The sequence below is a fragment of the Oncorhynchus gorbuscha genome, linkage group LG05 (genome assembly GCF_021184085.1).
Source record: "Oncorhynchus gorbuscha isolate QuinsamMale2020 ecotype Even-year linkage group LG05, OgorEven_v1.0, whole genome shotgun sequence".
Classification (NCBI taxonomy): domain Eukaryota; kingdom Metazoa; phylum Chordata; class Actinopteri; order Salmoniformes; family Salmonidae; genus Oncorhynchus; species Oncorhynchus gorbuscha.
Window position 1 is genome coordinate 36,072,025 of NC_060177.1, and position 15,783 is coordinate 36,087,807.

At 43.0% G+C, this 15,783-nt stretch overlaps 1 protein-coding gene across 1 annotated transcript; it reads left to right on the forward strand.

The window, feature by feature from the left end:
- Nucleotides 1–2,195: 2,195 nt before the first annotated feature.
- Nucleotides 2,196–15,520, forward strand: LOC124035898 (complement C1q tumor necrosis factor-related protein 4-like). The gene is made up of 2 exons (XM_046349738.1): nt 2,196–2,317; nt 11,817–15,520. The coding sequence occupies exon 2, from the start codon at nt 11,822–11,824 to the stop codon at nt 12,908–12,910; it is 1,089 nt and encodes a 362-aa protein (XP_046205694.1). The 5' UTR covers nt 2,196–2,317; nt 11,817–11,821; the 3' UTR covers nt 12,911–15,520.
- The last annotated feature ends 263 nt before the right edge of the window (nt 15,521–15,783 follow it).

A 15,783-nucleotide genomic window follows, 5' to 3' on the forward strand; every position in this document is an offset into this window, starting at 1 on the left:
AGATGGTTGCGATGCGGAGCAGGGAAACACCGTTGACGCGAGCTCTCTTCCACGAGCTTGGTGACGAAGATCTACCCGTCGTTCTATGCGGATGGCTAGAGCAATCAAAGAGTCCACACTGGAAGGAACCTCCCGAGAGAGAATCTCATCTTTGACCACTGCGTGGAGTCCCTCCAGAAAACGAGCGAGCAGCGCCGGCTCGTTCCAGTCACTAGAGGCAGCAAGAGTGCGAAACTCTTTAGAGTAATCCGTTATGGATAGATCACCTTGGCATAGGGAAGCCAGGGCCCTAGAAGCCTCCCTACCAAAAACTGAACGGTCAAAAACCCGAATCATCTCCTCTTTAAAGTTCTGGTAATTGTTAGAACAATCAGCCCTTGCCTCCCAGATAGCTGTGCCCCACTCTCGAGCCCGGCCAGTAAGGAGTGAAATGACGTAAGCAACCCGAGCTCTCTCGCTAGAGTATGTGTTGGGTTGGAGAGAGAACACAATATCACACTGGGTGAGAAAGGAGCGGCACTCCGTGGGCTGCCCGGAGTAGCAAGGTGGGTTATTAACCCTAGGTTCCGGAGGCTCGGCAGGCCAGGAAGTAACAGGTGGCACGAGACGAAGACTCTGGAACTGTCCAGAGAGGTCGGAAACCTGAGCGGCCAGGTTCTCCACGGCATGGCGAGCAGCAGACAATTCCTGCTCGTGTCTGCCGAGCATGGCTCCTTGGATCTCGACGGCAGTGTTACGAGCATCTGTAGTCGCTGGGTCCATTCCTTGGTCGGATCCTTCTGTTATGCAGGTGAATGAGGACCCAAAAGCGACTTGGCGTAACAGAGTTTTTAATCCAGTAAAGTTATTTTACAAACAAAAGGCATAATACTACTCGTAATGACGAGAACAGACTGGAGACTTGATCAAGAACTGCAGGTTGCCTCGGGAAGGCACTTGAACGTAGCAGACTCAGACACCTGCTCACCACGCAGCATCTGAGGGAAACACGACACGACAGGGCAATACATAGACACAGCACGGTGAATAATAGACAAGGATCCGACAGGACAGGAACGGAAAACAAGGGAAGAAATAGGGACTCTAATCAGGGGAAAAGATAAGGAACAGGTGTGGGAAGACTAAATGATTGATTAGGGGAATAGGAACAGCTGGGAGCAGGAACGGAACGATAGAGAGAAGAGAGAGCGAGAGAGTGAGAGAGGGAGGGGGAGAGAGAGGGATAGAAAGAGGGAAAGAACCTAATAAGACCAGCAGAGGGAAACGAATAGAAGGGGAAGCACAGGGACAAGACATGATAATCAATGACAAAACATGACAGGGTGAGAGAACGACAACTTTGGTGGCATCATCTCTCCCCTTGTTTGTTCTGAGCCAAAATGGGTCATTTGTTGCAAACATGAACCGAATGGAGGTCTACGTGGTGCTGAGTTAGCAGCACCTGCTGCTGGGACACTGTGTGTGCCAAATCCTGGAAAAGTTACACATTGATGGATGGCTCATTTAAAAATGTGCAGTAGGAACAGAATGTGACATTTGAATGAGAATATAAAATAAGTATTGTTAGATACATTTCAAATTGAAGGCATTACATGCTATCCTTCTTCCACCCTCTTCCCCACTCAGAATGAGGATAATGACCATAACAATGTGGATGAGTGTGAAATTGGCAACATTGTTGCAATATAACAAAGCCCTTCAGTGATTAAACCCTGACAGGCTCTCTCCTCCTCTTTCATGTGAACACACACACACACACACACACACACACACACACACACACACACACACACACACACACACACACACACACACACACACACACACACACACACACACACACACACACACACACACACACACACACACACACACACACACACACACACACACACACACACACACACACACACACAACCATTATGCACACATGAAAACAAACATTCACCAACATCCAATTAGAAAATATAGACACATTCTGTAAACACATGATCTGTTTGAGATATATGGAAGACCATGCCAAGATATCACATCAAAAATCCCCCCCACCTTTTCCAATCCCCCCCTTGTGTCCCCCGCTTCTGAAAATGCCTTAGTGGAGGAGCGCTCTGCACTTCCAGAGTCTCCCTGATCAGATGAGGAGCCCCTTTATCACTCCCATATCCTCCAGTGAGTGTGTATATATATGTGGGTGTGCTGCTTACACAGCCTCCCAGACAGCAGCAGCAGGTTGATACACACAGACAGTTCCTGGTGCAGAAGCTCTTTTGGAGAACTTTGAGCATTTCTCTCCTACAGCACAGTCTACTACACAGAGGTAAGGACACCTCGAATGAAGGATTACTGCAGTATAGAGGGGGTTAAATTTTTTTCTCTTGCATGAAGTAGACGTTGTGCATTTTAGAATCTTGTTGCGTCCAAGCAACATGCGTTATTTGTCTGCACCGATCTACAGCAACATCAATACGGAATCTGGACCGGGGGGCCAAACACTGCTGAGTATATAGGAATGTATCATTTTATCTATCATGTACCCCTCTTCACCTCAGGGAGGTGAGAGGATTGCTGTAGGTTTGAGATTGTGGTTTATTAGTTGACTCCAGCAACAATGCTCTCTGCCGATGTACATCTCCTGCTGTATTCTCAATGTCTCTTCCTTTGTTCATATTTGAGTGTTTCCAATGCATAGACCAGAAGAAGGTAATAACATCTCGTAGGCGGATACGTGGGCATATAGAATATTCATCTACAGCACATGGAGAATGCTGACAAAGAAAGAGCACCTCCTATCATCTCCCACCCAATCTCAGGTTCAGGTTGATCTGTCAACAGCAGTGGGAGGTATAGAGAAGAAAGGAGATGATTAAACACAGAGGGGGGCTTTAATCGTATCCAATTCCAATTGGTACATAAAAGCAAACTCAGTCAGGCAGGTGTCCTAGTCAGAGGGAGTTGATGTTTTGATTTTCTTTCTTCAAAATGTGAGTGGGAGGATTACAGGCTCAGTCGTACACACATTCGGCAGAGTTGCCACTACGCATGTAGCCAAGTATCTAGATCTCTAGTTTTAACCACATAAGTTCACAATACAAAACAAGACTGTTAAACGTCAAAGTGTTTGATATTGTTTGATATTTCACACAGAGGTAATTATCAATGTCATTATGGTATTTTATTTTTTGTTGCTAATATTAAATCTTCCTAATTTTTAAATGTTCCAGCGCAACACTGCAGAGGTTTATGATACTGTAGGACAGAGGGATCTGGAAGGATAATTGTGCATAATTTACTGTATTGATTGATAGGAACTAGGAACATAAGCATTTCCCTTTTTTAGTATTTATATTTTTGACAACTTTTGCTTCACTGCATTCCAAAAGAAAATAAAAGTACTTTTTACACCATACATTTTCCCTGACCCCCAAAAGTACTCGTTACATTTTGAATGCTTAGCAGGACAGGAAAATGGTCTAATTCACACACTTATCAATAATCCCTGGTCATCCCTACTGCCTCTGATCTGGCGGACTCACTAAACACATCCTAAAGTTTGTAAATTATGTCTGCGTGTTAGTGTGCCCCTGGCTAGCCGTGAATAAAAAAAACAAGAAAATGGCACCGAATAAAAATTTGCTTAATATAAGGAATGTAAAATAATAATAATAATATAATAATAATAATAATAAATGATTCATACTTTTGATGCTTAAGTATATTTAAAACAAAATACCTTTAGACTTTTACTAAAGTATGATTTTACTGGGTGACTTTCACTTTTACTTGAGTCATTTTAATATTAAGATATCTTTACTTTTACTCAAGAATGACAATTGGGTAATTTTTCCACCAACAACCACTGCCCATACATTGTCCCATGGGCAGTTGTTGTTGTGTAGAGGTCCCTTCAGTCCCCAAACAGTGTCTGTGTTTGATACTCTTTGCTGCGAGTCTTCCTCAGCCCTTTAAATCTTGAGACCCATTTGAATCCAGTCCAACTATGGACCCGTTTGGGGAGCTGTCAAGTCAACTGCTCAGTGAGCCTCTTCTCTTCACACAATCAATATGTGAGATTCTCACCAGGTGTCTTGCTCCTGTTGGTAGGGTGTAGATCGAACACAAACCGTGCTTCGCTGTTAATGGACTGTGTCTGTGTACTCCGGAGTCATTACTGCTGTCGCATTATAAATGATGGAACTGTGCATCAAGGGCCAGTCCAGGGAGAGCTTTTCCTCTCTGTTTTTTAATCATGGTGGTATGCGCAAAACATCAAATAGTTTCACAGATACAGATTAATTCTCAAGCCTGACATTTTAAAAAGCTCTTTGCTCTCCTTTCCCCCTGTTGCTGGTTCTCTCTCTCCTCCCCCTTTTCTCTCATTTGAGCCAATGACCCCAGATGGTGACAGATCCATGCCTCGTGTTAAAAGGCTCCACTTGAGCAGTGAGATGACATCTGGCGAGGATGTGACTAATAAGAGGGACAGAAGCGGCAGGGACCCGTCCTGTGATCTCAGATACCAGGGTCCTCTGACTGAAGTCTGCATTTTAATATCCATCCACACTCAGTGGTCGATGTACTAAAATTGGCTTTAACCATTGGTCAGTCGCCCTGCGCTGTCAAAGAACATATCCATCTGTTCCCCAATGTCAGTGGTGCAAAGATGATAAAAACCATCCGTATTCAAGGCAGATATCATGGCACAAGGCGAGATCCGGATGCAGACACAGGAGGCAGATGGTTGGAGTTTTACAATATTTATTCATCCAATAAGGCAAGAGAATGGTAGTGGACAGGCAAAATAGTTCAAAAGGTACCGAAGGGGAGGCAGAATCAAGGTCAGGGCAGACAGGATGATCAGGCAGGTGGGAAAGCAGTCCAGAGTCAGACAGGGTTCTAAACCGGGTAGACAATCAAAAAGAGAATAGGAAAAAGGGATACGGGAAAAAGACACTGGTTGACTTGACGAACATACAAGACGAACTGGCACAGAGAGACAGGAAACACGGGGATAAATACGCTGGGGGAAATAAGCGACACCTGGAGGGGGTGGAGACCATCACAGGAACAGGTGAAACAGATCTGGGCCTGACAGCAGAAGTAGGTGATGCTAAGCAGAAATGTACATTTTGGAAATGCAGAGAAGGAAATGAACTGTTTTTCATAGATCAATGATAGGATGACAAAAGTTATGGTATCGGAAATATGTCTGGTGCCTACAGGGTTGTAACTATGGCATAGTGGCGGTACACCTCATTGTCATGTATGATTTACATGAATTACCACTGATAGCTGACAGAGGGATGCTATTATGCTGGAATTAGGTTTGAGCAGGTTATATTCAGAGGCTGATCATATGGGAGAGAGGGGGCTATTTCACCAATTTATGCCTATGAGAGAGGTTGAGTGGCTCGCTCATTGAGATTGCCTCTCATCACCTTTAGCAATGATGTGGCAATGATGTTCTTTGAACGCGTAAAAACACATTTCACACGTAGGTCTAGTTTTAGTTACTATGAAAATGTAGGCTTTTAACTTTAACTCTGTTGATTTTCACAAGTGGGACATACAGTATTATCCTCTGTGTAGTGAATCCTGTAAGTGGAAATATAATAAGAAGCATACAATAAAAATAGGAATAAATAAGAGAAGCCACTTCTCATATTTGAAAAAAGACCAACAAAAAAATGAGAACGCAATAAAAAAATATAGATTTTGGTCAAAGTTTGAATATGGATATGATTCCACTGTGTTTCTGTGTGCCTATTTCAGTTGAACCGTGTGTATCATATAACATGACCCTGAAATATGCTGTAGCAACATGATGTCTGATTAACATAATCCCACATAAACAACTCCTGGGTGGCTGTTACTTTTAGGTTCTTTTTAAGAGGTGGTTATGCTGGGTTATTGAAAACCTAATTATCAGGGCATAATGATAAACACTGTTGATGTGTTCTCTTGACAGCGGTGCTATTTCCACGGTCATGTGCTTGCGAAAATGAGTTTGTGCTTGATTACATGTTTTTGTGGGTCAATGCCAAATGTCGAGGTTTTTGTTATCCTGTTTTCCTGCTTAAAAGATTCAGCAGACAAAGCGTTCTCCCGAAGCCACTCCTGCGTTATCTTGGCTGTGTGCTTAGTGTCATTATCCTGTTGGAAGGTGAACCTTCGCCCCCCAGTCTGAGAACCTGCTCCAGAGCGCTCAGGACTTCATCAAGGATTTCTCTGTACTTTGCTTCATTCATCTATCCCTCAATCCTGATTAGTATTAGAATAAGGATGGTGCCAGGTTTCCTCCAGACGTGATGCTTGGCATTCAGGCCGAAGTGTTTTGTCTTGGTTTCAAATCAAATTGTATTAGTCACATTCCCTGAATACAACAGGTAGACCTTGCAGTGAAATGCTTACTAACGAGCCCCTAACCAACAATGCAGTTTAAAAAATATATAAATAAATACCGACAAGAATGAGAAATAAAAGTAACAAGTAGTTAAAGAGCAGCAGTAAAATAACAATAGTGAGACTATATACAGGGGGTACTGGTACAGAGTCAATGTGTTGGGGCACCGGTTAGTTGAGGTAATATGTACATGTTGGTAGAGTAATTAAAGTGACTATGCATAGATGATAACAACAGAGAGTAGCAGCAGTGTAAAAGAGGCGGGGGGGGGATGCAAATAGTCTGATTAGGTGTTCAGGAGTCTTATGGCTTGGGTGTGGAAGCTGTTTAGAAGCCTCTTGGACCTAGACTTGGCGCTCTGTTACCGCTTACCATGCGGTAGCAGAGAGAACAGTCTATGACTAGGGTGGCTGGAGTCTTTGACAATTTTTAGGGTCTTCCTCTGACACCGCCTGGTATAGAGGTCCTGGATGGCAAGGAGCTTAGCCCCAGTAATGTACCGGGCCATTTGCACTACCCTCTGTAGTGCCTTGCGGTCGGAGTGCCTTGCGGTCGGAGGCCTGAGCAGTTGCCATACCAGACAGTGATGTAACCACAACGATGTAGTTGTAGAACGTTTTGAGGATCTGAGGAAAAATCTTTTCAGTCTCCTGAGGTGGAATAGGTTTTGTCGTGCCCTCTTCACGACTGTCTTAGTGTGCTTGGACCATGTTAATTGGTTGGTGATTTGAACACCAAGGAACTTCAAGCTCTCAACCTGCTCCACCTGCTCCACTGCAGCCCAGTCGATGAGAATGGGGGTGTGCTCAGTCCTCTTTTTCCTGTAGTCCACAATCATCTCCTTTATCTTGATCACATTGAGGGAGAGGTTGTTGTCCTGGCACCACACGGCCAGGTCTCTGACCTCCCTATAGGCTGCCTCGTCGTTGTCGGTGATCAGGCCTACCACTGTTGTGTCATCGGCAAACTTAATGATGGTGTTGAAGTCGTGCTTGGCCATGCAGTCATGAGTGAACAGGGAGTACAGGAGGGGACTGGGCACACACCCATGAGGGGCCCATGTGTTCAGGATCAGTGTGGCGGATGTGTTGTTCTCTACCGTTACCACCTGGATCCAGTTGTAGATGGAGGTGTTTAGTCCCAGGGTCCTTAGCTTATTGATGAGCTTTGAATGCTGTAGTCAGTGAATAGCATTCTCACATAGGTGTTCCTTCTGTCCAGGTGGGAAAGGGCAGAGTGGAGTGCAATAGAGATGCATCATCTGTGGATCTGTTGGGGCGGTATACAAATTGGAGTGGGTCTAGGGTTTCTGGAACAATGGTGTTGATGTGAGCCATGACCAGCCTTTCAAAGCACTTCATGGCTACAGACATGAGTGCTACGGGTCGGTAGTCATTTAGGCAGGTTACCTTAGTGTTCTTGGACACAGGCACTGTGGTGGTCTGCTTAAAACATTTTGGTATTACAGACTCGGACAGGGAGAGGTTGAAAATGTCAGTGAAGAGAATCTTGAGAATCAGAGAATATTGTTTCTCATGGTTTAAGAGTCTTTAGGTGCCTTTTGTCGAACTCCAAGTGGGTTGTCATGTACCGTTTAATGAGGAGTGGCTTCCTTCTGGCCAGTCTATCATAAAGGCCTAATTGGTGGAATGCTGCAAGGATTGGTGTCATTCTGGAAGTTTCTCCCATCTCCACAGAGAAACTCTGGAGCTCTGTCAGAGTGACCATCGGGTTCTTGGTCATCTCCCTGACCAAAGCCCTTCTCCCCCAATTGCTCAGTTAGGATGGGCAGGCAGCTCTTGGAGGAGCCTTGGTGGTTCCAAATGTATTCCATTTAAGAATGATGGAGGCCACTGTGTTCTTGGGAACCTTTAATGCTGCAGAAATGTTTTTGTACCATTCCCCAGATCTGTGCCTCAACACAATCCTGTCTCGGCACTCTATGGACAATTCCTTTACCCTCATGACTTGGTTCTTACTCTGACGTGCACTGTCAACTGTGGGACCTTATATAGACAGGTGTGTGCCTTTCCAAATCATGTCCAATCAATTGAATTTACCCCAGGTGAACTCCAATCAAGTTGTAGAAACGTCTCAAGGATGATTAATGGAAACAGGATGCACCTGAACTCAATTTTGAGTCTCATATCAGAGTCTGAATACTAATGTAAATAAGGTGTGTGTTTATTTTTAATACATTTGAAAAAATTCTAAAAACCTGTTTTTGCTTTGTCGTTATGGGTTATTGTGTGTCGATTGATGAGGAAAAAACAATAATTTAATACATTTTAGAATAAGGCTTTAATGTAAGAAAATGTGGAATAAGTAAAGGGGTGAAGGGTGAATACTTTGCGAATGCTCTGTATGTTGCACATATGGCATATTATATGTGTTATATATTATGTGACATTTTATTTGAGTATACTACGAGAATATACTGCCAGAAACTTATTAATATCATTGCAAACATACGATAGGCTGATATTTACATTTAAGTAATATCCCTTAACTGAGAGTCTACTATTGCTTTTATCTAAATTAACATTCGACAACCTAGGCCCACTTATGGATTCATCGACACTCCAGGGATGAGACTATTTGGCCACCAATGGGACTTATTCATTTCTGAGCATTTGTTTGTTATCACCTCTAGCAGATGGCTCAGCGTGGTGGAATGCTTTTCACCAACATAATTAACATGAGGAAATGCTGCTCATTCTAACTTATTTTGGACTCTCATAGCCCCTGGTTATTGCACAGTGTCCCTAAAAAGACATGCAAACACTCAAAATAGATGTCAAAATATTAAATCATTACAAAGCTATCAACATTCAAAATAGAAGTGATTGTGTATTCTGTTGAGCAGAAAAACATAATTGTAAATGCCTCCAATGTAATTGAAGATGTGATGAATATCTACACAGAGAATGTCACATTCACTGTGAGGGCAAGACTCAGCCCTCAGTCAGCTTTCCATTTACATTGATTCACAAGCGATGGATTCATCTTTGGATGGAAACAGGGATGCTGCATTCATGGAGCAGGTTTCAACATGTCTCTCTGCATCAACCATGAAGAAATGAGCAGCCTCTTTGCAGCATGCTAGTCAAGTGCAGAATGCAGCAAATCCTTGAGGCTGCTGTCATACAATACTAGAACTGTCGTTCGCCGATAGCCTCACAGTACTTGAAGAGCAGTTGAACCCCCCCAAAAAAAGAAAAACATGTATCTAGTTGAAAATGTTGCATCAATTTTAGTCAGTGTACAAATGTACTACAATGTGTAAATAATATAAGTTTATCATAAAGTCAGTATCTTCCAAAACTGAGATTTGCAACAGCTGTTATAATGAAAAAGGTTTTATTCACATGGCCTGACCATAATTATCACTGTGAGCTGGAGACTCGTCTCTAGTCAGTAAAGGGTTAACGCATGTAATTGGATGAATGGATATTGTGGTTCGCCACCGCGTCTAATTACACAGCGTTGGGAACTTCTCCAGAACAAACCGGGAGGATTGCCTTTGTACCGCATTCCTAGTTCCATTGGATACTTCAGGGGTGATTTCGATCATGCCCACTAACACCGGATGGTAACGCCTAGGGAGAATTGTCAAGCACGGAGAAACAGCTGCAGTGATTGTGCTCGATCCAATTGCACGGCAGAACCTACAGACAGTGAGACAGACCTGCCAACATCACTCAGCGCCCCAACTTGTTTACATAAGATAACACGTCACCAATGTTGTGTTGAAAGAACACAATTGGCTGATAAGATCTTTATCGAGTGGCCACTTGCTAATGTGTTTGATAGTGTTCATTGAGTCTACAACTGTTTCGGTCACAATAAGCATTGATACGTTGCGCACACATCCCGACTACTTGTCAATATTCCAAAATTCATACCAATTCGCAAGCATCTTGTGTTCTGCCGCGACCTGTTGTATAACATGATTTGCTTTGAAACTCTGCCAGACGGACACTCCGGGAATAGACAGTGAGAAAGTTGGAGAAAAAAAACAAACGTCCAAATTAATTAGAGATTTATTTTAGATTTAATTCGGGCTATTTTTGAGGGCGAACTCTTGCGACTTTGCGACTCGAGAAGGACAAGCAGCAATACCTGCTAGAGTACGATATAGCAAACATAACACCCACGTCGAATCACACCGCCAAGACGCAAATCTCGTTCACCAACCCCTTCAATGACAGAGGAAATGAAGATAACTATGCGTATTGTGTTCATGTCAGTCCAAGCGCTGTTTATAAATAGTCTCATCAATCCCATGGGATCTCATGTTTTTCTGTTTAATTCCTTCTTTTCTGTTTGAAATGATACGACTCCCCCATGGAATAACCTACTGTATGTCGATAAAGTAAATTTAAGACGTTGTCTGAAACTCCTTCTGACAGGTCCACTTCTGTTATGGCTTTTAGTGATGACTACACAGGCAGGAAGAGAAGATCTCATTAAACAAATAGATGTTTTGAACTTTAGTAGCCGGACTAGGAAATTACTGTATGATATCGAAATCTGCCTGCATTGATCCTAAAATATTTACTGCAACACACACAGACATTTGACAGATGACAGGACCTAATAGACCAGACTTTTTTTTTTTACCCTCAATAAAAAAGAAACAGTCCGATTAGTGTGACTTTGTATTTTGGATCAAGCTTTTAAATGGTGGACATAATAATGCTCACTGACTATAATAACTTGCACATAAAGAATGTTAAAACATTTATAAAGATGCAATTATAAAATAAGGTTCGGGACAGCAGCTTAATTCCTTTCAGTGATGTTGATCGCGGGCGTGTTTCAAAGCAAGCCCCTTTGTCAAAGCACTATCACATTTACAAAGATATTGGGATCAATATACTGTAGTGATGAGACAGGAGAGAATTAAGTCATGATATAATTGATGTTGAGTAAACGTATGACTTTGGGTGAAGATGAAGGTGTGTTTTCTCCAGTTGGTTTGGCACCTCGGCCAGCGGAGGGCAAATATTATTGTCTCTCTTTTTGTTCCTTCATTAGCCAGGTGAAATGAAATGCTAATTAGGAACGTATTAATGATGCTTCCGTTTTGGGATAAACATATTTTCAAAGCAAGTGTCTCAGAGAAGATTCAATCCTCTATGGATCCAGGTGGTATTGAATCACTAATAACAATCTCACTTGTTTCTGATTTTACTTTTCAATTGAGCTGGCAAAGCCTTGAGCTATTCGATTGTTGACTTACAGTCAATTCATACATAACCTGCACCATGGTATCACACTGCTACATAACTGCTTTTTACCATCCACACAGTGCTCTCTTTTGGTCTGCTATGGTATCTCTGTTGTGTATTATATTGAGATTAAGCACCTGACTTTGTTGTTTAATTAACTAGGCCAAACTTTTTCCCAACAGGAAAGATGACTACACCAGCTAGCCGTCTCCTGATTGGCCTGATGTGTCAGGTAACCTGCACGTGGGCCTTCGCTCGCCTGCCCGAGGATGCAGAACTGCGTTCTGCCTTTTCAGTGGCACGCACCAGCAGCATGGAGGGTGGACCAAAGATGGTGGTGACCTTTGACAAGGAGTATGTTAACATCGGTGGGGACTTTGATCCAAAGGCAGGCATGTTCCGCTGCCGCATCCCCGGAGCATACTACTTCTCCTTCACAGTGGGGAAGTTCCCCAGTCGTGACCTGTCAGTCATGCTAATGAAGAACAGGAATGAGGTGCAGGCAATTGTGTATGATGAGAATGCGGGAGAGGAGCGTAAGGTGCAGAGCCAAAGCGCCATGCTGCAGCTGGACTTTGGTGACACAGTCTGGCTCCGCCTTCACGGTGATCCCCGCTATGCCATCTACAGCAACACAGGTCACTACACCACCTTTAACGGCTACCTAATCTACCCTGACACCTACACCTTCCAAGACCGCAAGCACGAGGACCCAACTCCCATGTATGGAAATGAGGCGAATGCCAATGACCACACCCTAACAGACCAGGATGGGCTGGGAGAAAAGGACAACGTAGAGAAGAGAGAGGAGGTAGAGGATAAAGAGGAGGACCAGAGGTCAGCCTTCTCCGTTGGCCGCACTCAGAGCATCGTAGGGGTGGACCAGGGCTTCACAGAACACCGTCCTATCTCCTTTGACACAGACTTTGTCAACATTGGCGCTGACTTTAACGTCACCAAAGGTGTATTCACCTGCCGTATTCCAGGAGCCTACTTCTTCTCCTTCAATGCTGGCAAGCTTCCCCACAAAACCCTGTCAATCAAGCTGATGAAGAACCACCTGGAGGTGCAGGCCATGATCTACGATGACAGTGACACTGAGAAGGCTCTGCAGAGCCAAAGTCTGATGCTGTCTCTGCGCCGTGGGGATATCGTCTGGCTTTATAGCCACCAGCGCGATGGCTTTGGAGCATACAGCAACCATGCCAAGTATATAACCTTCACTGGCTTCCTGGTCTATCCAGAAATACAAAAACTAGCCACCAATCAGCAGTAACAGCAGAGCCAGAAGCCATAAGGGACAGTGTCAAGAACACAGTTGGCTGTGGACCTACTACACTCAATTATTCTATGTCCAGCTAATTCTTTCAATGGGTTTACTTTGTCAAACTCCAACTTGCAGTCTTGAATTAATGAAGATGTTACTACATACTAGCATTTTTGCTATTTTCAGGATATGATGTCTCAGTTAATACTTATCTGGATTTTTTATCAATGTCTTGAAAGGCATTGTCAAATAATGGGGACACTTGTTTTGTGTCACATTTAGTATTTTTCCTTCATTTTAGAGTGAGTTTCTGATAAGGCCTGTGTCAGATCACAATGAAATAAAATGGCATTTTGAACCAAAAACCATGACCAACACTTAGAATAAATGTCCTGTTACAGTGCAGGGCTGTCCATTGGACCAATACAGGCACCATACTCATCCTTGTTGTAGCTTGAAATCTGCTAGTTTTGGACCTCGGGGCACCAGGCTCATAATTGGATTTCTAACTTAGCAGAGTTAAATTTATTTACTCAGCTGGTGACCGCTGTGGAGAAAATTGAATTACCTATATCATCCCTTATGATAAACGTGCCGGTTTAATTCACACACCCGAGAGAGAAAAATGCTCTTAAAATTGTGCCATGCTTCAGCAAATTAGTCTGTTTGAGAGGTCATTTAAACAACATAAAAAATAGCATATAGTCCAATTATAATGTTAATTTTACTCTCCAGCAAATACTGTATTTTGATTCTCCATGTCACACCCTGATCTGTTTCACCTGTTTTATGCTTGTCTCCACCCCCCCCCACCAGGTCTCTCCCATTTGTCCCCATTATCCCCTGTGTATTTATACAAGTGTTCTCTGTTTGTCTGTTGCCAGTTAGTCTTGTCAGTGTGTTTTTCCCTGTTTGAGTCGCTGTTTTCTAGTCTTCCCGGTTCTGACCCTGCCTGCCGTTCTGTACCTCATTGACTCTGCCCTGGATTACTGACCTCTACCTGCCCCCTTGTATAATAAATATTATGAGAACTGTACTATCCGCCTCCTGTGTCTTCATCTGGGTCATATCCTGAATTGTGTGGGAATATTGGGTTATGTACACCATCTCTGGGTAGTGTTCCTTTTTTAGTTTGAATTAGCATCTTATCAAAAGGAATAAACACAATGAGACACTTACTGAATAATGAGAGACTATTTCAGTAATAGTTAGTCCCCCTATTAATGGTCATCTACTATGCGAATAGCAGGTTGATTTTTGTCATGAATCTTGCCCTGGAGGCAGAACTGAGCCATTTCCGCTAGCTGCAGTCAAAATGTCATTTATGGTCTTAATTTAAAGTTAGGCATTAGGGTTAGCAATGTAGTTAAGGTTGTTTAAAATCCGATTTTATGACTTTGTGGCTGTGCCAGCTAGTGACCACTCAGCAGAGCTGCCTCCAGAACAAGATTCATGGAGAAAAATACTTACCTGCCTGTGATTGCGGTGTCAGGCATATACTCACTCCTGCAGTGCTGCCCTCACACAACCTACTTTTGGAGCACATCCTAAGTCACACTCCTGACTCCCTAATGCCCAAGTGTCACTAATCGTGGCAACTTTTGTACCCTGAGGGTGGAATGACTTTTTCAATACAGCAAATTAAAAAAAATGAAACTGATGTATAATTTTTCAATTTGCATGGGAAAATTGTAGTTTAGCATTTGCTTTGTAGTTCTGATTTAAATCATTATGTGCATGGACTGCAGTAGGAAATAGTCATCGAGTTGAGTGGATCAAATTTGTATAACAGCTTTAATTATTATATACAATTGGCCTAGCGTCGTCCGGGTTAGGGAGGGCTTTGCCAGTAGGGATATCCTCGTCTCATCGCGCACCAGCGACTCCTGTGGCGGGCCGGGCACAGTGTGCGCTAACCAAGGTTGCCAGGTGCACGGTGTATCCTCCGACACATTGGTGCGGCTGGCTTCCGGGTTGGATGCGCACGGTGTTAAGAAGCAGTGCGGCTTGGTTGGGTTGTGTCATGAAAGACGTATGACTTTCAACCCTAGTCTCCCCCGAGCCCGTACGGGAGTTGTAGCGATGAGACAAGATAGTAGCTACTAAACAATTGGATACCATGAAATTGGGGAGAAAAAGGGGTAAAATAAAAAAGTTTTAAATTAAATACACTAGCATGACAACTTTTGAGAGCGTAAGAAACCCACAAAAAATATTATTTCTTAGAGCTCAGTGAGATCAATTTCCAGAGAGATAACAGGCATTATGATATTGGGAATGGAGTCTTGGAGAATATTTTGACTAATAATTTCATGCATGCTGTCATGGAGAATAATCATCTAACAGCTTTGAAGATCTTCTTTGTAATGAGACTGTAATTCTATCCGTAACTTTTTTGGTTGGAAATAACTTTATTGTAAGTGGTACATTGGTGACCTGTACTTATATCTTTGTCCTTGCAAAGGAATGATTGTGAACTGCATAAAATTTTGCCCTGGGTACATTCAACCCATGTGTTAGTCATCTGCTTCTTGTTGGCTCCTTGAGATGTTAAAAATACTTGTTATACAATGGATGCTTTGGAACATGTGAAGCAGAATAAATAAAAGTTAATGTATATTTTTCTGTATTCTTATTGGTAGAAGGCACATCCGTGTCAGTGAACTTGAACATGCCCATAGGGAGAGCTTATATCAACATGATGCTAATCGACTCGTGAGACATTAAACCTCAACAATATTCAAACTGTTTTAACATGCACACAGTGCCCTCTTTTGGTCTGCTATGGTATGGCAGGTAAGGTCTGTTTCTACTAGTGCTACAGTCTACTAGAGTTTAAACATACAGTCAAAACGTAATCTCTACACAGCACATCCAACTAA